The sequence below is a fragment of the Dermacentor variabilis genome, chromosome 5 (assembly GCF_050947875.1).
Source record: "Dermacentor variabilis isolate Ectoservices chromosome 5, ASM5094787v1, whole genome shotgun sequence".
NCBI classification, from domain to species: Eukaryota; Metazoa; Arthropoda; class Arachnida; order Ixodida; family Ixodidae; genus Dermacentor; species Dermacentor variabilis.
In genome coordinates, this window is record NC_134572.1 from 78,646,121 (window position 1) to 78,672,488 (window position 26,368).

The window sequence follows — 26,368 nt, forward strand, 5'->3', positions numbered from 1 at the left end:
GCGGAATTTACTTGTTAGACATACCTCTGTGTGAAATGTAAAAATTTCTAAATTTTAACTTAGTCACCAAAATACGTCCAACGATTACGATACTCCCTAATGCAAAATTTGAGCGCAGCTGTGTACGTGTGTTCATTTCGCGATATATTGAGGCAAATAATTCGAGACCGAAATCCCCACACCGACTGGCAGTGGCCAGTGACGTCAGCGCCTTCACAGAGGGAGGGGCTGTATGGCAACGCTGGCATGATGTGTGCCATCGGAGCCACTACATGTGGAATACGACGATGACGAACGCGCTAGCAGTGGCACGAGAGCGTTCGCGCGGTTACGCCAAGGGACGCCGACGCTCAATTTAGGAACGGGCGCCAAAGAGCTGTCTGTGCTCTACAAGAGAGGTACCTACCACTGGCGATTGAATACTGTACACATTAGTTTAAGTAAAACGGGCGTATGGTACAAGCTACAGCATAAGTGCGCAAGTGTTTTTGAGGCGCAAAACTAGTAGAGGCACTTTTTGCTATGGACACAGTCAGCCGTCGCAGTTTAAGTAGGAAACGAGCGCTAAACTATTGTCCAATATGTTTGTCCACGTGTTCATTTTTACGTCTTCGAACTTATATTGTTGTCTTTCTCATTCCTTGACTCACTGTTCTTCTGACAGTGCAACTAAATTTTTGTTAATCTACGTAAGAAATATAAAAGAATTACAATCTTCTGGCTAATGACATTTTCCGAGACTGCTACAACGACAAAGCTCTTGTCACAACTTAAATATTCGGCGTTGTGTAGGTAATTGGCTTTGTGTGACATTCATGCATAGCTGTTCAGAGACGCAAGGAAATTACGTAGTAAAAGAAAAGGGGGTCTGTGCATGCGCGCAGGATGCCAACATGAACATGATTCGTGTGTGGGGCGGCGGCATTTACGAGAGAGACTACTTCTATTCTCTGGCGGATGAACTTGGGATTCTGGTCTGGCAGGACCTGATGTTCTCTGTCAGCCTCTATCCTGCAGATAAAGCCTTTCTTCGCAGTGTTGCCTTCGAAGTGAAGCAACAGGTAAGTGCGCCTTCAGAGCGACTTTGAAGGGTTTGCTGCTTTAAAACCTGTTACGGATATTGTGTACTTTAGAAATTTGTCGTACTTCAGAAATTTGTCGCCTCCTACATCGCAAACAACATACGGAATTTCGAAAATTGCAAGTTCAGTAGACGCTCTTTGGTCAAGTGCTGCCTTACTTTTTAGAACACGGAAAACCATGAAAGCCAGCACTTCAGAGTGGTTCCTCGTAATGGTTGTATATTGTTGAAATAAGGTTTGACTGATCATTTAGAAACACGAATTAAATGCGTCTCACGATAGAGCCAAGCGGACTTCATTTCGCGGTTAGGGGCGCCGCGCAGCTTGGCTGAAGCGAGGCAAGTGCGCGTGCGTAACCACTTCCTTGTCACGTGCTTGTGCCACCTTCTAACGCTAGATGGCGCTCATAGCGGCGCACTAGTGGCCCCCATAGATAGTATGAGACGATTCAAGGACTCGGGTTCGAGAACGCCAGGACTATGGCCATGATATGAAAGAAGCGAAGAAAAGGAAAGGCTGCCGCTGGCTCGACTAGGACCCGCAGTGGCCGCGGTCACGTCCTGTAGAATGAGGCGCCGGGTGAGCCCGATGTCATCAAGAAAAAGCGCCAGGCTTTCGCGTGCAATTGTATGGCATTTGGCTGTGTTGCTTGTGGAAAGAGAGCGATCATTCGAATCACATCCGACTGAATAAATTGGTAATATTTTCGTAACGGTGGCTCCCTCCCAGGATAGCTAATATTTCGATGGCTCGGCGTTTGCGCCTTCTCATCATCATCATCCTCACCATCAGCATTATAGTCGTGATCCTTCTGCACTCGTTGAAACGAGAATCGTAACGGTAACATTGTCGACAGCTAGGCCTTCGACGCAGTCAAAATAGGCTCAAATTATTTAAAGAGGAATCGGCATAGCTTGGCAACTGAATTGTCAAATTCTCGATTGATATAATGCTCATTGACGCCGCACAAAGAAAATGACGAAAAATGTACGATTGTAGGAAAAGGCATGTGTTTCGTTGCTTGAAACACTTTACCATTTATCTTTGCAAAACGTAACCACTCGTAAGTTTAAGAAAAATACGGCCGAAATTCCCTTCAGGGAAATTGTCGTAGTGCGCTAATTAGAGTGGCGAAACATTATATGTGGCTCCTTATTTGCGCGTTTTCGAGCTAAACTTTCTTGCTTCTCTTATTCCGTTAGATTAGGGTAGCGCTGCCTATCCCTGTCTTTTCTGGCGCATGACGTAGTAGCAACGCTCTCCTTCTTTGGTCGAAGCATGTTTGCAGACCGAGAGAAGCCGCGGGAGAGTGGCAAGCGGCGCTCGGTGTCCGATCATCGCGCCAATGAGCGTATGCCTCCACGCCGGGTTGGGTGCGGCGGTAGCTGCGCCTCTAGCGCGTGAAGCGGGCGGAGAGTCGCACTGCGTTGCGCGTGATGTGGCCTTCGTGCCCAGAGGGTGCAGGACCCCCGAATTATGGTATGGTCACGTGACCCACCGTAAATAAACGCTTACTGCGTAGATAATAGAGGTTGGCTCTTTTCAAAGTCCCAAGTTTGCTTATCACTTCGCGCTCGATCAGAAAAACCATGAAATTGAGTTTTATCTTAAATGTCATTAGATAGGTGCTGTATACACCGTTTTTTCATGGACGCCACTATATTGCTACGCAGTGGCGCCATCTATGGGCAGTCGGCATGCTGGATTGGGCGAGCGCTCCGTTTTGCATGGCAGATATACGTTCGGCGATAGTTTCTGGCGTTTGTTTTCGCGCTCGCGCGGTCTGTTTAGCATGTCGTGCGTCTTCTACGCGCTAAACGGTTCTGTGAGACGTACTGAAGTGGTTTAAGTCGGTATGGCCGGTCTTTCTGCTGGCATTGAAGCGGACAGAGCTCGCAGCGCGATGTGTGCGCACATATATTTGAGCCTACAATCAGCCTCAGAGATCAATTGTTTATTTCTGAATGTTCCATTCACTAATGTGACCTTATTGCAGTATTATCCCCTAGTGCTAAGTTGCGGCTTCGGCGAAATGAAACATACGCGACAATCGTAACAGCGTGGGTACCGTTCTGCTACAAGCGTTCAAACTGTTAGCTGCAGATTGCATTGCGTTACTACTTGGTTCGGTGGATGAGGTCTCCACCCATGAATACAATAGTTTTGGCTAGCAATAACAGCATACCTTATCTGAATTAAGCTTGCCCAGCAGAGCGACTGTTTACGAACTGCGTGAGCGTCCTAAGCAGTGGTAGGTGCTGGATTACAGATATATTTGTTCTATATAGCGCATGCATGGCCGAAGCTTACGGCATCAGCGGTTATATATCTATAAACGTTGTGCGGCGTGACTATAGGCGAGATCGTCTTGCGGCGTTAGCCCGTTTTCTCTTGCTTTTTTAGAGAAAGAGGATGATAAAATAACAGATTTTTTTTTCTGTTGTGTTCGTTCCGTTCTCTACGACGCACTCACACGTATTACGAAAATTTTGTCCTCAAAAATAGCCATCGCATTCTTTTTATGCGATCTCTCTCATATATTACGGCTGTTTACAGGCCAAAAAGGCGATGACGAAGCACGCAGCTTATATATGTATCGTGCTGATTCACCAAACGCAGTGATCGCTGTGTTGAGCAGCGCCATCGGCCTCATGCAGGAAGGCTAGCGTAGACATATAGTGATTTCAAGCCTACTAGGCTTGAAATACGTGAGCACGATGCCGGTGCATCACAAATATTCGATAGCGCCTGCCGTTTAGATGCTTCGTGGTTGCCTTAGGTTGGCCGTGCACGAGCACGCGCTCTTATGTTTTACTCCCTACGCCAAGCGATCAGACAGTGAGCTGAATTACCTTTTACTGCTGGTAATACTGAGACACCGGCTTTCTTTTGTTGAATTAAAACCGATATAAGCAAAACAGTTCACAACACATACGCACACCGCGGCTGATTATGCGCGTCACATTTTTGCAACCCCAAGACATATTTCTCGCCTACTGTAGTTACCGATGCACCGAAAGGCTTCCCTGACGGCCTTATATGAACGGACATGGCGTAAATTTTACAAAGTACGATCTAAAACATTCCGAAATTGCTTTGCAGCACGCGACAGCATATACAGTGTATGCTAAAGTATATACTGTATATACTAAAGCGGACTTAAAACGAAAACAGTACATCTGAGTGAAATCAAAGACTGTTGTTTTCTAACTCTATTTGTTTGCTTGTCAGTTGGCATTTGCTTTCGGAGTTACTATCACCGCATGATCACGACATGGTGGCATATGAGTGCGCGATGGCGCAGGATATATGACGCAGGGCACAGGTTTCAGCAGAAAAACAAATATAGAAACGCAGGAGAGACGTCACAGAGCCTAATTTTACTTAATATTCTTGTTTTTTTTTAGAGCAAAGCTCTTAGGCGCCCGTCCCTGCGTTGAGCTTCGGCGTGCGTAGTCCTCCCTCGGCGTAGCCGAGCGAACAAGCACAGCGAACGATGAAAGAGCGAAGGGGGGAGTGCAGCGGGGGATAAAAGACCACGATAGCGAAGAAAGTGCGAGGAGGAAAGCGGAGGAGAAGAGTATGGCGAAAGGGTGAGGAGAAAAGCAGAGTGCCGCACGAGACCACCAGATGGCGCCGTAGTATTAGAGCACACCTCTAAGGCGGCCATTGCGTTGAGCGTGGCCTTGCTTCGGCGTCCCTCGGCTTCTTTGTAACCGAACGAACGAGCACAACGAAGGATGAAAGAGTGAACTCGGAGTGCAGCGGGGGATAGCGGGGTAAAGACGGCGATAGCGAAGAGAGTGCGAGGAGGAAAGCGGGGGGGGGGGGGAGCCACCTTTAAGCACCACCAGGTGACACTCACGTCCGCGCATCCGGGAAGCTCACAGTAAAATGTATTATGAAGAACGACTGAGGAATATGGAAGAGAAGTAAATGGGCTGGGAGACTGTTGAGGTATTTGTACAGAAAAAAAAGAAAACATTGATTCACGGTGGAGGAAAAGAACTAGGAAACTTACCAGCAAACATGCGGCCTGTAGAGTGGGCAAAACAGCAACAAAGAACGTCAAGCGGAAAGTCAGAGAGACTGAAATAATCTCATGGGTGGCGCAATGGAAAATAAACCTGCCATGAGTAACTGCTTAAGAGGAAAAAACGAAATCAAGAAAGAAACAATTTATGATAACTCAAAGGGAAGCTCACTAATTTTCGAAGCGAGATCAGGATGCCTTAAAACACACACCTATGAAGCGAGATACAAGAAGGAAGAAGAAGCATGTGCTCACTGCGGCAAAGCTAGGGAAACTGTGGAGCATGTTTTATTAGAAAGGGAAGATATCTGCCCAGTGGTTGTTTTAGGCACCACTGGCGTCCTCGAAACCCTTGGGTTCAGCGAGAGCAGGGGGAAAGTAAACATGTCCGCAATAAACATTAGTAAAAGACGATTGGAAGATTGATGGAAGAAAAGTAGGGAAACAGCAAAAAACGGAGACGTACGAAAACAAAGTTCACAATAGGGGATAAAAAAATTGGTTATGGGAATTCATCGTGGTTTCTTTTTTTTTCTTTTCCTTTTTAAAGCTAGGTAGGGCATTAGGCAGTACAATAGCAAGAGCTTGGTGGCGCAACCCACCGCCCCGTTCCGAAGGGGACACTCATAACATCCATCCATCCGTAATGCACCAGCGGCAGCGGCGACGCCAGCCGAGCGGGAAAAAAAGAAGCACCAGAAAGCTCGCTTTCGCGCATAGCTTTTGCCTCAAGCTTTTCCCGGTAAAGAATACGGTTGCATAAGCTGATGTTGCCGGGAAGCGGCAAATGTGTGGCCGGTATATATAGCGCCGCTTGTCGCGGCTATGCCAGTCGGTGTGGTGATCAGTGCGACGCCTTAATATATCGCAAACTGAAAACACGTTTAAACTGAGCTCAGATTTCGCATTAGGGAGTATCGTAATCGTCAGTGCATTTTTTTGCTAACGAGAAGTTATCTAGCCGCAGTGATTATCTCCCACAACATGTGATACCGCAGGAAGCGTGCTTTAGGTGTTTGAAGACTTCGCTGCCAGGATTTAATTTTCAGCCGCTTTTCTTGCGTGTCGCAGGCCTGCGTTCGCGGTAAAAATGGCAGTTTATTCAGCTCGGATTTGCTACTTGCCGGTTGCGTTTTGGGAAACAGAAATATAGTTTGAAGTCACCGTGCCTTTCTTGGTTTGTGCCTGCCGCCTGACTAGGAATGAATAAAAAGATGTTTTTGTGCTCTTGCGAGAGCCTGCAGAACAAAACGGGCAATAAACGTCAGGACGCGTTTTTTTTTCTTTTTGCTGTTGCAAGGACGTGCAACGCGTGTTTATCGACTTTATGTTTCTTTGTAGCATTTATTACTAACATCGGGCGACGCATAATCGGCGATAAACAAAGTTGTCCTTCTACGTAGGTACGTCGTCTTCAGCACCATCCGTGTCTGATCGTATGGGCTGGAAACAACGAGAGTGAAAATGATTTAGTCAGTGAGATATGGTAAGTGATACCGAAACCACTTGACTACGTCGCATTTCGACTAACCAGGGGTGCTATTCTGGACATTTAGAAATACGGCCGCATTGTCCAATTTGCCATCTTCTCAGCTCTGATTGACTTAGCTGCTACGTTCTCTTTGATTGACTCAAAATGCCGCTATTATAGAATTTGGAAACATGGAGGAGGTTTACAATGTCCAGAAGTTTCAAGGTGCCGCTATGCGTAAATTTTTTTTTTTCATAAATTAGAAAGCTGCCGTTATTGTAGCCTCTGATGATGTGAAGAGTGCGTTAATCTTGAATTATAATACGAACGTAGCAAGGGAACAGTGCGAAACGTTGCAAAAGGTTCATAATGTACAACCGGTATTATTCCAAATAAACGTTTCTTTTAAGGAAATGATGGCCTCGAGTACAAATGCCAACAGCGCCCCAAAGCTATACAAATGCTATGAACATGAATCATGAAAAAAAAAATTAATGGCTCCAAACGATGGCGAAAATGTGGTGGTACGCCTGCCTCTCTGCCGTAATCGCATATGGCCGCTCATTACCGTGTTGTGCGTCGCACCACATATGTTGTGGAAAATCTCCGCAATGGCGGCTCAGCGCAACGTCAGGCAACGTCAAATTGACGTTTACAAAACATCCCTTCCTGTTACGTTACTCGCGGGATATCTCTTCAGACAATGAACGAGCTGGCATGGGGACTATTTCGGAACATTACCACGCATTCGTAAAATTGCAAATACATTGGAGGGGTTTCTTCGAGCCACCGTTCGCTTTCCTTTTTAACCACTAAAATCACAAAGTAGCTGTCAAGGACCAGAAAAAGAAAGTTTCTTTCGAGAAAGCCTACCGCTTCACGTCATGTTCCGTCATCTTGATGAAAGCGAAGAGACGCGTTTTGCAAAGCTTCTGCTTCCAGGCACAAACTAAAAGAAAGGATGTGACCTTTCGACGGTTAATCAGATCGCCAACATGAAGTATAATGGAGGCTGTGCAGCCGCCATCTGGGCCGAGAACAGAGCCCCCGCCGTCGAACACGCAAGAGAATTTACCAAAGGGCTATGATCGACGTTGTGGCCGAAAACGTCAGAATATTCACGTGTGGCACCACGCGACTGCAGCGCTCACGATGGCAGCATTTATTTTCGCTGATACATTTGTGAGTGCTGTTCATTCGAGCGTACAATACTAAAATTCAGGCGGAACTCATCTACGATGACTATCCAAGTATGGAAATAGCCATGGTATGAAGCGCACCATGACACGAAGCGTGTACTGCAGCCGGGTTCTTCTCTCACGTTTCTCTCTGTACACGCTGCGCCATCTAGCGGCGCGCCCGCGAAGTCCGGGCGTGGCCTCCGAAATGCGTGGCGCGTCGGTGTGCGTGAACACTGAGTATTAATCCCTTTCTCATAGCAAGTATTCGTGGCGCCGCGCGCTCGAGTGTCGGGCTGCTGTGCTTGAAGAACCCTTGTGACGCCCAGCAGAGGAAAAATTTTAAAGGGCAATAAACCACACAGCGTTCGGGATCGAACCTCATTTTTAGACACCATTATTTTCGGGATCGCCGCGCGAAAACGCTTACAGAGGTTAGATATGCTCAAAGAAGAGTGGTCTGACAATGTTATCAGCATTGAAAGGGGATAACTTGAGATCAGATACGCTCTCTGCCTTTGAAATGACTTAAGGCGTTCCGATGCTGCGGAATCGGAATGAAGTCTGCGAATGTTTAGCAAACCAGACGTGTTGACGTTCTGGGACTCGCCAAGATGATGACTCCTGCATTTAGGTACCATTGAATTTCCAACGAGTGCTTTCTTTTTTTTTTTACTTTTGCTTCTTTCCTTGTCCTTTAACAGGGGAGCTATGATCTCCTTATTGGACGACTATCGGAAACTGTTCGTGTACACCGTTAAGGCAGTTATCGACCGAGAGGAAAGGTCCCGTCCGTTCCTCTCTTCGTCTCCAAGCAACGGCAGAAACGGCACCCCTTTCTTGCTGAACACTTCAGACCCGAGACAGTTGCGCCCGAACGTAAAAGACATTTGGGCGCGAGGCTCGCCGAACAGCGAAACACGTGGCGATGGTGAGTGGAGGATATTACGGTATTTGTTCTTCGCCCTTCTTCTGTCGTCGCCCTCCTTATTATTGCGTGTTGCATGTTGCGCCTGCAAGCACCGTACACACACACTTCCTCGTTCATGTGTGTGTGTGTGTTTGTGTGTGTGTGTGTGTCCGTATGTGACTGTATTTCCGCGTGTTTGCAATTTTATCTCGACCAAAAGTTTGCATTATGCTACCCCGCCCTAAAAGGGACCTCTGATCCGGCACCACCAACAAATTTTTTGTTGTTGTACTGTGAGCTCGGATATAACGAACCCGGACAAAGCGAATTATTCTCTATATCGAACACGCAAACTTGCTGACCGATGCTCAGTTAAAATAACCCCTTCATGCCGAACTTGGGCCTCGGATATAAGGAACTCGGCGCGTCCACTGCCAGCGCCATAAAGCCGATTGCACGCCGGGAACGGGAGTTAATTTTATTGCCTTTATTATCATGCTTAGGAACATCAGTTTCTGTTTATTATTCGCAGACGTGTCAGAAATTACTGCCTAATGCGCTTCGTCTTGTTTTCAATATACGGGTTCCTTCCTTTATTTCTTCACTGATGATGTAAATTAACGCGTCAGAAAAGATCGCTTTAGTTTGTTATAGGCGAGTTTAAGTGGATTGAGCTGTTTGATATATCAAAATATGTTTTGGCACATAAGTTTGTTCCTTATAACCGAGTTCGAGTGTTCACTCCAAGCTGTGACACACCGTCCATGGAGTGGTATACCTTGTTAAAGAAAATAAAGGAAGAAAGGAGATGCATGCAAGGTCGACGTGAGTATATTATGGGGAGAAGGTAAGCTTCAAAGGTGCAAGCTTTTTGTTCGAGTGTGCACATAAAAAGTCGTCATTCGCAAGCTGCTTTACCTACAACACCGTGTTCTTAGGCACAGCTCTCGCTTAGAACAGCAGTGCACTCCCATTTAATTATATTAAATATTTTATTGTTTTGGGTTCGTCCTTTCCTCTCCTAGCTTTCGCACTGATCTTTCAGGTAACGACGACGACGGTCATGGCAGTGATGATTTCTACTGGCACCCCTTTCCGGATGGGGCGGCGACAAATAGTCACCTAGTCTGTTTGAACCAATCAGGTTTTACTACGTGTATTGAATTCTAGCGTACTGCCCATCTCTCCTCCATTTTGAGTCCTTTTGCTTTAAATGAAAGTCCGGCACCTCTAAACACCAGAAGAAATACTGTCAAGCTTCAGGGAATCCTAAATATTTTAATTTGCTAACGCTTTTCCATATCCCGCCGTGGTTGCTCAGTGGCTACGGTGTTAGGCTGCTGAGCACGAGTTTGCGGGATCGAATCCCGGCCACGTCGGCCGCATTTCGATGGGGGCGAAATGCGAAAACACCCGTGCACTTAGATTTAGGTGCACGTTAAAGAACCCCAGGTGGCCGAAATTTCCGGAGTCCCCCACTACGGCGTGCCTCTTAATCAGAAAGTGGTTTTGGCACGTAAAACCACATAACTTTTTTACTGTGTTCTGACGTCACGACGCAGTATGCAGTCACGTGGGAGCAGTTTTTTGCGACGCTTTGGCTTTGCGAGTCGCACGGTCGCGCGCCATGCTGCTACATCGATACTCACAACGGGTAGCAGTACATTAGGCGAGCGAGCGAGCCGGATCGAGTCTCAAAACGTCGCAATATCCTGCTTCCACGTTACCTCATAATTCACGTCATACGCCATGACGCCATAACACATTATCCACTTTAGAGACGAATCCGATACTGGTTGCAGTGAAGTTGTTATATTAAATTATTTTAGGTGCTCTGAGGCTTACTACTCGTTCTAGGACTTAATGACCTTCAATTAACGAAGACAAAACAAAGAATAGTCGTAAATACATTACAGTGCCCCTTTAAAACCTCAATCATTACATTTAACGACCCCAGATCTATCAATATCATCTCTACCTTTCTTTTTTCGTTTTTTGCCAAGCGTAACCTGCGTCGCCTAATAAAATGCGCCTGATAACTAAGACCTCCGTTCTGAGGCTTTCTACAAAGTAATATTGGCTGATGCTAGCTTCTCTGCTCTAACCACGAAGATTGCAACTGACAGCGCGAGGTCGAAATTAACGATAAGCAACCGCTGTTCCACTTGACGTTTTCACAGGGTGCGGATAGACTGAATACACTAAAAGGCACGAGCGTTTCCTCACGGACGATTAGGTCCCATGTGGCCCTTCTCCACTTTCGCCACGATGCGGATCTACCCGCTCGGAGTTATTTAACGTAGTGTGGCTTCGGGGTAAATATTTGTGAACGAAGAAGCTAAAAGTTATAACAGCGCTGTTTTAAATCCTGACAAGATACCCCTGCAGCATAACCATAAGCCACCATACCGCTCAAATGAAGGCATTATGCTACTTATGTAGTATAATGCCTTGATTATAAACAGCATCAAGATACCGCTATAGCTTTTATGCTTAAGTTGCCATGCAGCATGTGCGCTGCAAGAGTGGAATAAAATTATTTTTTCGTTTGATTGGAAAGAGCAATAGTAATATAGACAAAGTGGATGGAAAGGTATTACAGTGTCCTTGCATTTCGCTCGCGCGTTTGCTCGCGCAAGGATTTGCCGATGTGCTTAGTACATTGGTTCTTACACTCTGAAGTAATGAGCAGAGTGAGAGAGAGAGAGTGAGTGAGTGAATGAGTGAGTGCTAGACGTTGCGCCCTGTACGTGCCCTATAGCTGTTTCTTTTCATTACGATTTCTCTCTCTCTTTCCGGTAAAGTGCACTTCTACGAATACTGGCAAAATGGCTGGGATCCGTCGGTGTACCCCATTCCCCGATTCGTGAGCGAGTTTGGTCTCCCGTCATACCCGTCTGCTGAGACCATGCAGAGAGTATCGCCGGACTCGACGCTCGTATTCCCATTCTCGCCGTTCATCAACGCTAGACAGCGCCACAGCGGAGGTACTACCGCCTTACAGCAATGTTTCAAAGCGCCTATAGTGCTGCGCTCTACGAAATGAACTGATGCTATAGATAGGTTACAGGCGCCTTGCTAAAATGCTATCAAAAGAAAGCAGGCTTAGACAACGTAACGACAATGTCGATTGTGTGCACTTAGTGCACGCAATGCTTGCATAGGCTGAAAAAAAAGAATAACCAACTGACCCTGAAAGTGGATTAATGTAGGCAATTATTTACTTCCCCATGAGCGAAGCACTAAGCTGCACAGGAAGCACACAAGGGTTCCTAAGGAGAAAACGCAGATCACAAGCGCTTTGGGGATCAGTGTACGGGGAGCTTTTGTGATGCTGTTAACTTGGTATGTACCATGAATGGCATAGTATGACAAGGTTGTATGACGAACATAAATGATAGGTCATGACATGAATATCATGACATGCGTGTCATGTATATGATCGACACAGCCGCCTACGTCTTGGTGCTCTCACGGTCGCTTCGTTAACTTGGTATGTACCACAAATGGCATAGTATGATAAGGTTGTCTGACGAATATAAATGATGTTTCATGACATGAATATCATGACACGCGTATCATGTAGTTCATGAAACAGCCGCCTACGTCTTGGCGCTCTCACGGTCGTTTCGTTAACTTGGTATGTACCACAAATGGCATAGTATGACAAGAGTGTATGACCATAAATAATAGGTCATGCCATGAATATCATGACATGCGTGTCATGTAGGTCATGGAACAGCCGCCTACGTCTTGGTGCTCTCATGGTCGTTTCGTTAACTTGGTAGGCTGTCCGCACACTGTTTCGCATAACATCAATGCCCACAGGGCGTCGGATCTGCCAGCGTTTTTAATTGTTATGCGACGCGCCTAACGCGCCAAACGCCGGAAAATTTGTAAGGATGTTTTATTTCGCATATTTAAGCATGCGTCCGTAATCAGGACGTCGGATTTCTCTTGATGAGGAACCGGGTTAGAAAGCCATAATCGGAAATATATATATATATATATATATATATATATATATATATATATATATATATATATATATATATATATATATATATATATATCATCAACCTGGTTACGCCCACTGCAGGGCAAAGGCCTCTCCCATACTTCTCCAAAAAACAAAAGTGAAAACAAAACAGAGGGAAAACAAAATACACTATACTGATGGGCGACTTCAATGCCAAGGTAGGCAAGAAGCAGGCTGGAGACAAGGCAGTGGGGGAATATGGCATAGGCACTAGGAATAGCAGGGGAGAGTTACTAGTATAGTTTGCGGAACAGAATAATATGCGGATAATGAATACCTTCTTCCGCAAGCGGGATAGCCGAAAGTGGACGTGGAGGAGCCCGAACGGCGAGACTAGAAATGAAATAGACCTCATACTCTGCGCTAACCCTGGCGTCATACAAGATGTGGACTTGCTCAGCAAGGTGCGCTGCAACGACCATAGGATGGTAAGAACTCGAATTAGCCTAGACTTGAGGAGGGAACGGAAGAAACTGGTACATAAGCCAATAAATGAGTTAGCGGTAAGATGGAAACTAGAGGAATTCCGGATCAAGCTACAGAACAGGTATTCGGCTTTGACTCAGGAACAGGACCTTAGTGTTGAAGCATAGAAAGACGGTCTTGTGGGCATCATTAAGGAGCGTGCAATAGAAGTCGGTGGTAACTCCTTTAGACAGGATACCAGTAAGCTATCGCAGGAGACGAAAGATCTGATCAAGAAACGCCAATGTATGAAAGCCTCTAACCCTACAGCTAGAATAGAACTGGCAGAACTTTCGAAGTTAATGAAGAAGCGTAAGACAGCTGACATAAGGAAGTATAGTATGGATAGAATTGAACATGCTCTCAGGAACGGAGGAAGCCTAAAAGCAGTGAAGACGAAACTAGGAATTGGCAAGAATCGGATGTATGCGTTAAGAGACAAAGCTGGCTATATCATTACTAATATGGATAAGATAGTTCAAGTGGCTGAGGATTTCTATAGAGATTTATACAGTACCAGTGGCACCCTCGACGATAATGGAAGAGAAATTAGTCCAGAGGAATTCGAAATCCCAAAGGTAACGCTGGAAGAAGTAAAGAAAGCCTTGGGAGATATGCAAAGGGGGAAGGCAGCTGGGGAGGATCAGGTAACAGCAGATTTGTTGAAGGATGGTGGGCACATTGTTCTAGAGAAACTGGCCACCCTGTATACGCAATGCCTCATGACCTGGAGCGTACCGGAATCTTGGAGGAACGCTAACATAATCCTAATCCATAAGAAAGGGGACGCCAAAGACTTGAAAAATTATAGGCCGATCAGCTTACTGTCAGTTGCCCAAAAAGTATTTACTAAGGTAATCGCAAACACAATCAGGAACACCTTAGACTTCTGTCAACCAAAGGACCAGGCAGGATTCCGTAAAGGCTACTCAACAATAGACCATAATCACACTATCAATCAGGTGATAGAGAAATGTGCGGAATATAACCAACCCTTATATATAGCTTTCATTGATTACGAGAAAGCGTTTGATTCTGTCGAAACCTCCGCAGTCATGGAGGCATTACGGAATCAGGGTGTAGACGAGCCGTATGTAAAAATACTGAAAGATATTTAAAGCGGCTCCACAGCAACCGCAGTCCTCCATAAAGAAAGCAACATAATCCCGATAAAGAAAGGAGTCAGGCAGGGAGATACGATCTCTCCAATGCTATTCACAGCGTGTTTACAGAAGGTATTCAGAGACCTGGATTGGGAAGAATTGCGGATAAGAGTTAATGGAGAATACCTTAGCAACTTGCGATTCGCTGATGATATTGCCTTGCTTAGTAATTCAGGGGGCCAACTGCAATGCATGCCCACTGACCTGGAGAGGCAAAGCAGAAGGGTGGGTCTAAAACTTAATCTGCAGAAAACTAAAGTAATGTTTAACAGTCTCGGAAGAGAACAGCAGCTTACGATAGGAAGCGAGGCACTGGAAGTGGTAAGGGAATACATCTACTTAGGGCAGGTAGTGACGGCGGATCCGAATCATGAGACGGAAATAATCAGAAGAATAAGAATGAGCTGGGGTGCGTTTGGCAGGCATTCTCAGATCACGAACAGCAGGTTGCCATTATTCCTCAAGAGAAAAGTGTATAATAGCTGTGTCTTACCAGTACTCACCTACGGGGCAGAAACCTGGAGGCTTACGAAAAGGGTTCTACTTAAATTGAGGATGACGCAACGAGCTATGGAAAGAAGAATGATGGGTGTAACATTAAGGGATAAGAAAAGAGCAGATTGGGGGAGGGAACAAGCGCGAGTCAATGACATCTTAGTTGAAATCAAGAAAAAGAAGTGGGGCATGGGCAGGACATGTAATGAGGACGGAAGATAACCGGTGGTCATTAAGGGTTACGGACTGGATTCCAAGGGAAGGGAAACGTAGCAGGGGGCGACAGAAAGTTAGGTGGGTTGATGAGATTAAGAAGTTTGCAGGGACGACATCGCCACAATTAGTACATGACCAGGGTTGATTGAGGAGTATGTATGTATGTATGTATGTATGTATGTATGTATGTATGTATGTATGTATGTATGTATGTATGTATGTATGTATGTATGTATGTATGTATGTATGTATGTATGTATGTATGTATGTATGTATGTATGTATGTATGTATGTATGTATGTATGTATGTATGTATGTATGTATGTATTATGTATATATATATATATATATATATATATAGTGGCACAATTTTCACGCGTTGTGTGAGTGCGTTGTGTTGACGTCAGTATGCATCTGCGCAGCCGACAGTGGTTAGATAGGTAACTACAAAATTTATAAACAGGTTCAGAAAGCTTCGCCTAAATTTTTTTTTTTGATCCCACGCACTGTGCAAATCGATGTTATGCGAAGCACATTACAGGTACCTGGCTATCCAGCCTTCTTTGGCGTTCCGCAAACCGTCACCAGGTGAACCAACGTGCTTATGTAACTCGAGTAGTTCTGCGTGTGGGTCGTCAGCGAGCGTGTGTGTGACGACAGGAGCATGACGACAACCACATCGAAGACGTTCATATGGCAGAAAAGGCGTGATAACTACACTGGCCATTCGACGCGAGCTTACGACATAACGATTATTGGGTTCTACATGGGTAGTCGATGAGCGTAAGCGAGAGAAACATGGATTGGGACGTGATCAACAACTAGGCGTTGTGCAATCGTACGCGCGTATATATATGACGGCGTCATGTGGTGTTTGTTATAACGGTGATGACATTTGTGTACTGATGTATACTGATGACATTTGTTTATGAGGTTGGCAGGGCGTCACACAGTTTCTACGTGGCGTAAGCTGCTACAAAAAAAGCGGTGGGAAAAGTAGGCCCGGTCCAGGAGATACTGTAGTCTGACACGGGGGCGCTGCAAAGCGCGATCTGTCGAGAGGACTGAAGGCGAGAAAGAGGCACCTGGCGCACGCGCGGATGGCTTCATAGAGCTGGCTGGCTTTGGATCGCGAAGAGTACGCATGAGGTCGGAGCCTAATGGTTGGATAATTAAAAAATGATAATGTCCTAATGATTAGAGCATCAGGCTTCCGTGCTCGCCGGCAGAGGGTCAATTCCAGCGTCGGTCACGCATTATTATTTATTTATTAGAGCGAAGCGAGACGGGAACCTACTTATCGCAACGTGCCAACAATGAAGCAAAGAATGTTTTGCATTAAAAGGCGTCAGTTTTGAAAATGTCTGACCCGATCCGGGGATCGAACGCAGGAGCACCGACTGGGCGAATATAGTCGCTTTGACTACCTGCCGCAGTGGCTCATCTCTTCTGCTGCTTAGCAGGATGTTTCGTTTCGATTCCCGAATGCGGCGGCTGTATTCATATAGAAACAGAATTTAAAAAAAAAAACACTCGTGAACCGTGCTTTAGGTGCACGTTAAAGCCGACCAAATATTGTTTTCGATTACTCGCCGTATAGCACGGTGACAACCTAGAAACTAGCCGGAAACACATACGACGCACAGCACCAAACCAGCCGTCACTTTGGAGATATCTTGTGGCATGATTTCAATAAGTTGTGACAGTGCGATATTTTGTCGTCATTCTTCACCTGCTAAGTGTATAGCGGTCTAACCGCTATCCACCATAAAACATAGAGCGCTATGGAGATACAATGGGTACGAGGTGCCCCGGGGTATGTGGAAAGGTGTAAGGGTTCCAGGACTTACATTTGGAAACGAGGTTGTTTGCTTGAAATCACGCGTATAATCAGGACTCGATGGCAACCAAAGGTCAGTGGGACGCCTCACATTGGGCGCTCACGGGACGGCCACAAATGAAGCTGTGTAGGGTGATATGAGCTGGACTGGTTTTGAAGTGAGGGAAGCTCGCAGTAAAATTGAGTATGAAGAGCGACTGAGGAATATGGAAGAAAGTAAATGGGCTGGGAGAGTGTTGAGGTATCTGTACAGGAAAAACATTGATTCGCAGTGGAGGAAAAGAACTAGGAAGCTTACCAGCAAGTATGCGGCCTCTAGGGTGGGCAGCACAGCAACAAAGAAGGTCAAGCGGAAAGTCATAGAGGCTGAGATAATCTCATGGGTGGCGGCAATGGAAAAGAAACCTGCCGTGAGTAACTACTTAATAGGAAAATACAAAATCAGGAAAGAAACAATTTATGATAGCTCAAAGGGAAGCTCATTACTTTTTGAAGCGAGATCAGGATGCCTTAGAACACGCATCTATAAAGCGAGATATAAGAAGGAAGAAGACGCATGTGCTTGCTGGCCGTAAAGATAGAGAAATGATGGAGCATGTTTGATTAGAATGTGAAAATATCTGCCCAGCGATCGATTTAGGAATCACTGGCCTCTTTGAAGCCCTTGGGTTCAGTGGGAGCAGGGGGAAAGTAAACATGTCCGCAATAGAGATTAGTAAGAGGCGATCGAACGGTTGGTGGAAGAAAAGTAGGGAAACGACAAACAATAGAGGCGTACAAAAACAAAGTTCGCAATAGGGGTAGAGAAACTTTGGTTACAAGAATTCATCGTGTTTTCTTCCTTTTCTTTTTTTAACATAGGTAGGACATTATGCGATAAAATAACAAGAGCTTGGTGGCGCAACTCACCACTCCGTTCCAAAGGATACGCTCATAAGATACATACCTACATACATACATACATACATACATACATACATACATACATACATACATACATACATACATACATACATACATACATACATACAAACATACATACATACATACATACATACATTCATACATACATACATACGTACGTACGTACGTACATACATACATACATACATACATACATACATACATACATACATACATACATACATACATACATACATACATACATACATACATACTTACATGCATACATACACCCATTCATTCATTCATTATTTTAGGTGTGTGGAAAAGTAAAGCGTTTACAACGTCCTGTTGCGTTTCTGCTGCTTTACAGGTTATGAAGAATTAATCACAGCGCTTCACATCCATTTTGACGTATTCATACGCGATTTAAATATCAACGGCACAGAAGAGGGATACATCATGGTGTCATATCTGAGCCAAGTAAGTGTTTTCATGCATTCCTATATGGCTGAAATCACTAGAAGCTTGTGAAGTAGTTTACTAGACAGTTATTGTTAATTAAATACCGAGAAGCAAAGAGCAGAAAAGCACTCCTCAGCAGAAATGCCTTTCTATTATTTGTGACAGCTTAAGTATAGTGATGAGGTATCGTTTTGAAAAGAATAATTGTTTTACTTCCTGCAAGTTCCTGCTAGTTTAAGTGTTAGGAAACTTCTGTTGAGAACTGGTGATAGTTTTAGAGGGTACCTATATGTAGACTTAGAAAATATCGATGTATAATAAATAAGCATTCGCATTGGATGCCACCAGCAGTAGAACGCTCTAACACACGGCAGAAGCCTTCAATACCTTAATTCTGCTCATCAACTGCCATTGCAGTCCTCCATGTCTTCGTTCTCCTCTTTGTCATATTCTTTATCTGCTCATCGAGGATTACTACAAACAGAAACAGGTGCAATTTGTCGCATGAGAATTTCGAAAAATAAATGAAGTGTAACCAAGAACAAGCAGATCAGTGCATTCACGTGACAGTGTCTATGACCGTTAGGGTAAATTGTCATCCGGAGGCACATTGATATATTGCCGTTTAGAGCGATAAGTAATCCAGGGACAGGTATGTTGCTTCAAAATAAGCAGTAGTGAATCTGATTGATTGTTTCAACTGCTAAACCAGTAGTCAAGTTTAAGCTATTGTTTCCAGCATGTTCCACAGTACACGCACTTAAAGCAAGCATGTGCAACATTCTCTGTCACTTTTTTGTCAGACTTTCTCAACGATAACCTCAGCAAGCTTTCGTATCCACGTTCTATGAAAACGATTCGCAATGTTGCCTTCGTTGCTTACTGAATGTCATCTTTGACCTGTTCTCTTCTTACATATATACACAGGGTGTCCAAGCTAACTTGGACCAAGATTTTGAAAAAGCCTATGCGTTCTTCAGAACAGAAATCGCATGTATGTTGTTAGCGTTTATCTAAACTTACAGTACCATATTTTGCTCGTCTTTTTTTGAGTACTTAGCCGAGATAAATTAATTAACTTTTTAAATATAGCTTGAAACGTTCAGGCAGCAATAGGAAAGTTCTGGAGCTCCACAAACATTGCCCAACCCAGGTACTTCCAACGAGATATACTTAGCGTGGCCGTTTTTATTCGGGAAAAACGAAAGCCCGCGGAGTTTAAAAAATACCACGTGACAGCGCGCTCTGTGCGCCCGAATGCGCCGCGATTACAGCGCTCTCATGAGTGATTTGTAAAAACATCGCCGGCGCCGCGCCTTCCCTTCGCTTACGAGAAAGGGTGTTTGGAATCGGACTGCTGGTACGATCTGTTGGGAACTCGGCGCTGACGCCCGTGGTTGTACCTGGGTCGCAAGCCCCAAGGGTAGCGTTGGCCTGGCGGCCTGGGGTACAACTGGAAGCATCCGAAGGTCCCGGCAAAGCATGAGTCGACTGGTAACAACGAAACAACTTGTTTATTTTAACATCGCAAAGAGTTGGCGGTCAGGTTTGACCGAAGTAGAGAGACGGGAGAGCACTTTACTCAACAGAAGAAATCGGAGCCCTCCTTTTGGCATCCGGGGGCAGCTGTTTTTATACTCTCGCAGTTGAGGGCAAGAAGGAACCCCTCAAAAGACGAGCACGTGAATGTACAATGGGCTAATGGTGACGCACACTGTCGTAGCGATGCCGTAGCACCATGTCGAGCACGATCTCGTAGCACCCTGTCGTGGCGCTGCCGGTCGGACACAATGACTGTAATGAGAGGATGGTCCCTGCTTTGGCATCGCCTGTTTCGGGCACAATGACTGGAACGAGATCCCTGCTTTGGCATCGCCTGTTTCGGGCACAATGACTGGAATGAGATCCCTGCTTTGGCATCGCCTGTTTCGGGCACAATGACTGGAATGCGAGGATGATCCCTAGGCGGTCGCATCGCCGCAGTCGCGCCTGGAAACACCTGGCGATGAGTGTTGTGGCGACGACGATCGGGCCAAAATGTCTGCCGCCCCGCCGCAGTCGCGCCGGCAAAACCACGTGTCGCAGGCGAAACGCAACAGACCGCCCCGCCGGGGGAAGGAGATCCAGATGGACAGGGGACTGCATCCGCTGTCCGGAGGGATGTCGCTCGATGATGCTCATAACCGAAGTCGGGCGTCCCTCGACGTTTCTTGAGCGCAGCGCACAGAGAAGGCCTCGTTCTCTCGTTCAGGTTCGCACGGGACACTGCAAAGTGACTTCGGGAGAGTTCACATTTTTGTTCTCGTTCCCGGCAAGCGTTAGAACTACGCTGAAACTCAACCGCTCAGTCAGCAAGCACGGCACAACCCTCACTAAGCCCTGCCAGGCTCTTTCCCCTTTTTATACCACTGCCTAGTTCCTTACAGTAGTCTAGCATCACTCAGAACGCGTCCACAAATTGAAAAATGGCACTAGAAAGCATATCATCACTTTGAAACACTAAACAAAAGCAATATGTTAAAAAAAATCCTGCCTCAGGAAAAAAAAACATCAGTAACAAACAATTTTGAGGCTGATTCCTACGTTAGGGGCTTCGACTTAAGCCATCGGCGTTACCGTTGAGACTCCCCTTTTTGTAACGCACCTCAAAGGAATATTGTTGTAAAGCGAGGCTCCAGCGCAGGAGGCGGCCATTTTTGGGAGAGATGGTCTGCAGCCATTGGAGAGGGCAGCGATCCGTCTCAATGATAAACCTCGAGCCGGCTAGATAGCATGACAATTTCTGAACGGCCCACACGAGACACGCACACTCTTTCTCGGTGGCGCTATACGCCTGCTCACGACTGGTCAGCTTACGACTAGCATACAGGACGGGGTGTTCTACTTCTCCATTTTCCCGTTGGCACAGTACAACGCCCATGCCTCGCTCACTAGCATCGCACTGAACAATGAACCCTTTTGTATAGTCTGGCGATCGTAGCACAGGCTGGCTTGTTAGGGCACTCTTTAGGGCGCTAAAAGCTCTTTCCTTTGTCTCGTCCCAGACGACTGTTTGAGGCTCTGTCTTTCTTAGAGCATCCGTCAGGGGAGCCGCGATATCAGAGTACCTAGGGATGTACCTCTGATAGTAGCCGGCGACACCTAAGAACGACCGAATATCGGTCTTTGTGCGCGGTTGCGGAAAGTCTCGCACAGCGGACACTTTTATTTCAGAGGGGCGGCGACGACCCTGACCAATCACGTGACCGAGGTAGACAACCTCGGCCTGTGCTATCTGGCACTTAGGAGCCTTGACTGTCAAGCCCGCTTCGCGCAGGCGGGTTAGCACTGCCCGCAAGTGTGTCATATGCTCAGACCAGGATGCGGAGAATATCGCTACGTCGTCTAGATACGGTAAAGCGAATTCTTGCTGTCCCCGCAACACTTTATCCATGAGACTTGAAAAACAGTATGGCGCGTTCTTCAAACCAAAACTCAACACTTTAGGACGGAATGTTCCCATTGGTGAAATGAACGCCGCATACCTACTAGCCTCTTCTGTAAGTGGAACCTGCCAATAACCCCTGACAAGATCTAGGGTGGAAATAAACTGAGCGCTACTAACTTTCTCAAGGCGCTCCTCGATGTTAGGGATCGGATAAATTTGATCCTTAGTGATGGAATTAAGCCTGCGGTAGTCGACGCAAGGACGAGGTTCCTTGCCCGGTACCTCAACTAAAATCAAAGGGGAGGTATAATCACTCTCACCTGCCTCAATAACACCGAGCTGTAGCATTTTCTTTACCTCAGCCTCCATAATATCGCTCTGGCGGGGTGACACCCGATACGCCTTGGATCGTACTGGCTCTGTGGAGGTAAGTTCTATATCATGAGTAAGTACAGAAGTCCTACCAGGCCTCTCAGAGAACAGACCTTGAAACTCTTGTAATAGCTGGTGTAGTTCGGTTTTCTGCTCGGGCGACAGCGGTGCTTTACTGATAAGGTCACTAATGACTTGACCGGTGTCTTCCCTGTTCGTCACTGAGCCTAGTCCCGGAAGCTCGACTGGAAGCTCTTCAGGAACGTTTATCATCATGCACACCACTGCTTCCCGTTGTCTATAAGGTTTGAGCAGATTACAGTGGTAAACTTGCTGTGCTTTCCGCTTTCCTGGCAGACTTACCACGTAGTTAACGTCCGACAGTTTCTGAACAATTCGTGCTGGGCCCTCCCACTGCACGTCTAGTTTGTTGTTTAGCGATGTGCGCAATATCATGACCTCATCGCCCACCTCAAAACGACGGGCCCTGGCTGTCCGATCATAATAAACCTTGGCCCTCTGCTGGGCCTTTGTCATTGCTTCACCTGACAACTCCTGTGCCCTTCTTAAGCGTTCGAGGAGCTTAAGCACGTACTCCACCACGACTGGGTCGTCGCCCCTACCTTCCCATGATTCTCGAAGCATGCGAAGCGGAGATCGAAGCGAGCGACCGTACACCAGTTCAGCTGGCGAAAACCCCGTAGCCGCATGCGGCGCGGTCCTTAAAGCAAACATCACCCCAGGCAGACACAGCTCCCAGTCAGTTCGATGTTCAATACACAACGCTCTCAACACGCGCTTCATGACGGAGTGGAGCTTCTCAACGGAATTCGACTGTGGGTGGTACACTGAGCTGTGTAACAGCTTTACCCCACACCTTTCGAGAAAAGTTGTCGTCAAAGCGCTAGTAAACACTGTGCCCTGATCTGATTGGATTTCCGCAGGAAAACCAACTCGCGCAAATATGGACAGTAGTGCATTAACTATCTCAACTGAGCTGAGTTCTTTAAGCGGCACTGCTTCAGGGAACTTTGTCGCTGGGCAGATCACAGTCAAAATGTGTCTGTACCCCGTGGCTGTTACCGGCAGAGGTCCCACTGTATCAATAACGAGCCGTCTAAAAGGCTCCGTAATGATAGGTACCAATTTCAACGGCGCCCTTGATTTGTCCCCTGGTTTGCCCACCCGCTGACAAGTGTCACATGTCCTCACGAAATGGTCTGCGTCCCGAAAACACCCTGGCCAATAGTACTCTTGCAAGAGACGGTCCTTAGTTTTCTTAACTCCTAGGTGTCCGGACCACGAACCCCCGTGTGACAAGCGCAGCAGATCCTGACGATAGCATTGAGGCACGACCAGCTGATCGAACTCCACTCCTCTTCGGTCTAGATACTTCCGGTACAGGACTCCACCTCTTTCCACAAAACGCGCAGTTTTCCTGGCGATACCTTCTTTGACATTGCAGCGCACGTTTTCCAGGCTGCCATCCTTTTTTTGCTCGGCTATCAAAGCCGACCGGCTGACTTTTAGCAACCTATCAAGTCCGTCTGACGTAGGCGCGATGAGCAAATCAGTAGATAGCTCTTCTAACTTTCCCGTGTCGGGCATTTCCTCTCCCGTATCTGGCGCCTTTAACGTTACAGACTCAAGTTTATTCAGTTCGGGCGTGCTCGGAATATCAGCTTGCTGCGCCTCTGACCCTTTTTCGTTGTTTGATAACGTCGGCCCCGCAACTACCGCCTTTGCAGCGAGCTCCCGAACCTTCGATCTGGTTAAGGCCTGAACACTAGCTTCACCAAACAAAAGCCCCTTCTCGCGCAGGAGGTGATCGGACCTGTTTGAAAATAGGTACGGGTACTGGGGTGGCAGCATAGATGACACTGCCGCCTCCGTCTCAAGCGCTCCGAAAGGTCCTTCAATAAGCACCTTTGCTACTGGCAGACACACGCTATGAGCTTCCACGGCTTGCTTGATCCACGCGCACTCGCCCATGAACATATGGGGTTCTACGTAAGACGGGTGAACTACATCCATCGTAGCTGCGGAATCGCGAAGCACTCGGCACTCTTTCCCGTTTACGAGGAGGTCTCGCATGTAAGGCTCGAGAAGCTTCATGTTCTCGTCAGTGCTGCCTATTGAAAAAAACACAACTTTTGGTGTTGTTTCCGGACACTGCGCCGAAAAGTGACCCGGCTTCTGGCACGTATAACACAAGCGCGCTCGCCTCATCTCGAACCGCTTTCTGCGTTTGGCTGCCGCCGTCTCTTTACGTTTGGTCGGACTGCTTTCACTCGCATCCGCACTACGCGCGTTCCCCTTTGCTCTCATGGGTGTGAACTTCGGCCTCTCGAACTTCGAGCCAAATTCACCCTTTTGACCATCCTTAGCTCCGCGAGCTCGACGCGTCACAAACTCCTCGGCTAGCTCAGCGGCTCTAGCCACCGTACAAACGTCTGGCCTATCCAAGACCCAGTATCGCACGTTCTCCGGTAACCGACTATAAAACTGTTCTAGCCCGAAACACTGCAGAACTTTATCGTGGTCACCAAACGCTTTCTCTTCTTTGAGCCACTCCTGCATGTTCGACATAAGCCTATACGCAAACTCTGTATAAGACTCACTTTTGCCTTTCTCATTTTCCCGAAACTTCCGACGGAACGCCTCCGCAGACAGCCGGTACTTTTTTAGAAGACTCGATTTCACTGTGTCGAAATCCTCTGCCTCCTCTCTATCCAAGCGAGCGACTACGTCGGCCGCCTCGCCGGGTAACAAAGTGAGCAAGCGCTGTGGCCACGTTTCCCGAGAGAACCCCTGCTTCTCGCACGTTCGCTCAAAGTTAACCAGGAACAAACCAATGTCCTCTCCAAGCTTAAACGGCCGCATCAGGTCAGTCATTTTGAACAATACGCGTTCTCCTGCACCGTGTGCCTGACTTCCATTACGAGCGCGTTCCATCTCTACCTCAAGACGCTTCATTTCCAAAGCGTGTTGACGGTCACGCTCTTGTTGCTCTCGCTCTTTCTGTTCTTTAAGTTCGCGCTCCTGTTTCTCTTTTTGCTCTTTAAGTTCGCGCTCCTGTCTTTTTGACCTCTCCTCAATAGTCTCAAGGCATTCCGACAGCTCGTCATCCTCAGCCTCTAACTCAAGAATAGCCTTTAGCAGTTCAGGTTTTCTTAGTTTGTCTGAGACATCCAGACCCAACTCTCTTGCAAGCTCCAACAATTTCGGTTTGCGCAACGACTTCAAATCCATGGCTGCTCTGAATGCTGCTTTCTCTACTGCTTACTATTGTCTTGCCGCAAACTAACCCGGCAGCAACGACAACCACAATTACCAGCTCTGTTTCTGACACTAACAAAAAGCCTGGCAAAGCTCAGAAGAAGAAAGTCCCGCACTCACCAAACCTCGCAGGCAGGAATTCCGCGCAGTCGTTCCGCTGCAGGCAACCAGTCGTCACACAGGGCTCGTTGCACTGCTCCCGGATCGTCGTTGAGCTGCTCAGCATACAGTCAACTGCATCTCTTCGCTGCTGGCCTCCGTTGTCGCGATCTCACCGCTGGCAGACAGTTGTTTGAAGTCGTAGGCGATCTCACCGCTGGCAACCAGATATTTGGATCTGACTGCTGGTACGATCTGTTGGGAACTCGGCGCTGACGCCCGTGGTTGTACCTGGGTCGCAAGCCCCAAGGGTAGCGTTGGCCTGGCGGCCTGGGGTACAACTGGAAGCATCCGAAGGTCCCGGCAAAGCATGAGTCGACTGGTAACAACGAAACAACTTGTTTATTTTAACATCGCAAAGAGTTGGCGGTCAGGTTTGACCGAAGTAGAGAGACGGGAGAGCACTTTACTCAACAGAAGAAATCGGAGCCCTCCTTTTGGCATCCGGGGGCAGCTGTTTTTATACTCTCGCAGTTGAGGGCAAGAAGGAACCCCTCAAAAGACGAGCACGTGAATGTACAATGGGCTAATGGTGACGCACACTGTCGTAGCGATGCCGTAGCACCATGTCGAGCACGATCTCGTAGCACCCTGTCGTGGCGCTGCCGGTCGGACACAATGACTGTAATGAGAGGATGGTCCCTGCTTTGGCATCGCCTGTTTCGGGCACAATGACTGGAACGAGATCCCTGCTTTGGCATCGCCTGTTTCGGGCACAATGACTGGAATGAGATCCCTGCTTTGGCATCGCCTGTTTCGGGCACAATGACTGGAATGCGAGGATGATCCCTAGGCGGTCGCATCGCCGCAGTCGCGCCTGGAAACACCTGGCGATGAGTGTTGTGGCGACGACGATCGGGCCAAAATGTCT

The 26,368-nt window shown here is 47.0% G+C and overlaps 1 protein-coding gene across 1 annotated transcript in view; it reads left to right on the forward strand.

Annotated features, from left to right (window-relative positions):
- LOC142583583 (beta-mannosidase-like) overlaps positions 1-26,368 on the forward strand; it is a 52,542-nt gene that overhangs the window by 16,561 nt on the left and 9,613 nt on the right. The window contains exons 9-13 of the mRNA XM_075694072.1: positions 885-1,061; positions 6,519-6,601; positions 8,469-8,695; positions 11,479-11,661; positions 18,169-18,278. Coding sequence (XP_075550187.1) covers positions 885-1,061; positions 6,519-6,601; positions 8,469-8,695; positions 11,479-11,661; positions 18,169-18,278 — 780 coding nt within the window. The remainder of the gene's footprint in view (positions 1-884; positions 1,062-6,518; positions 6,602-8,468; positions 8,696-11,478; positions 11,662-18,168; positions 18,279-26,368) is intronic.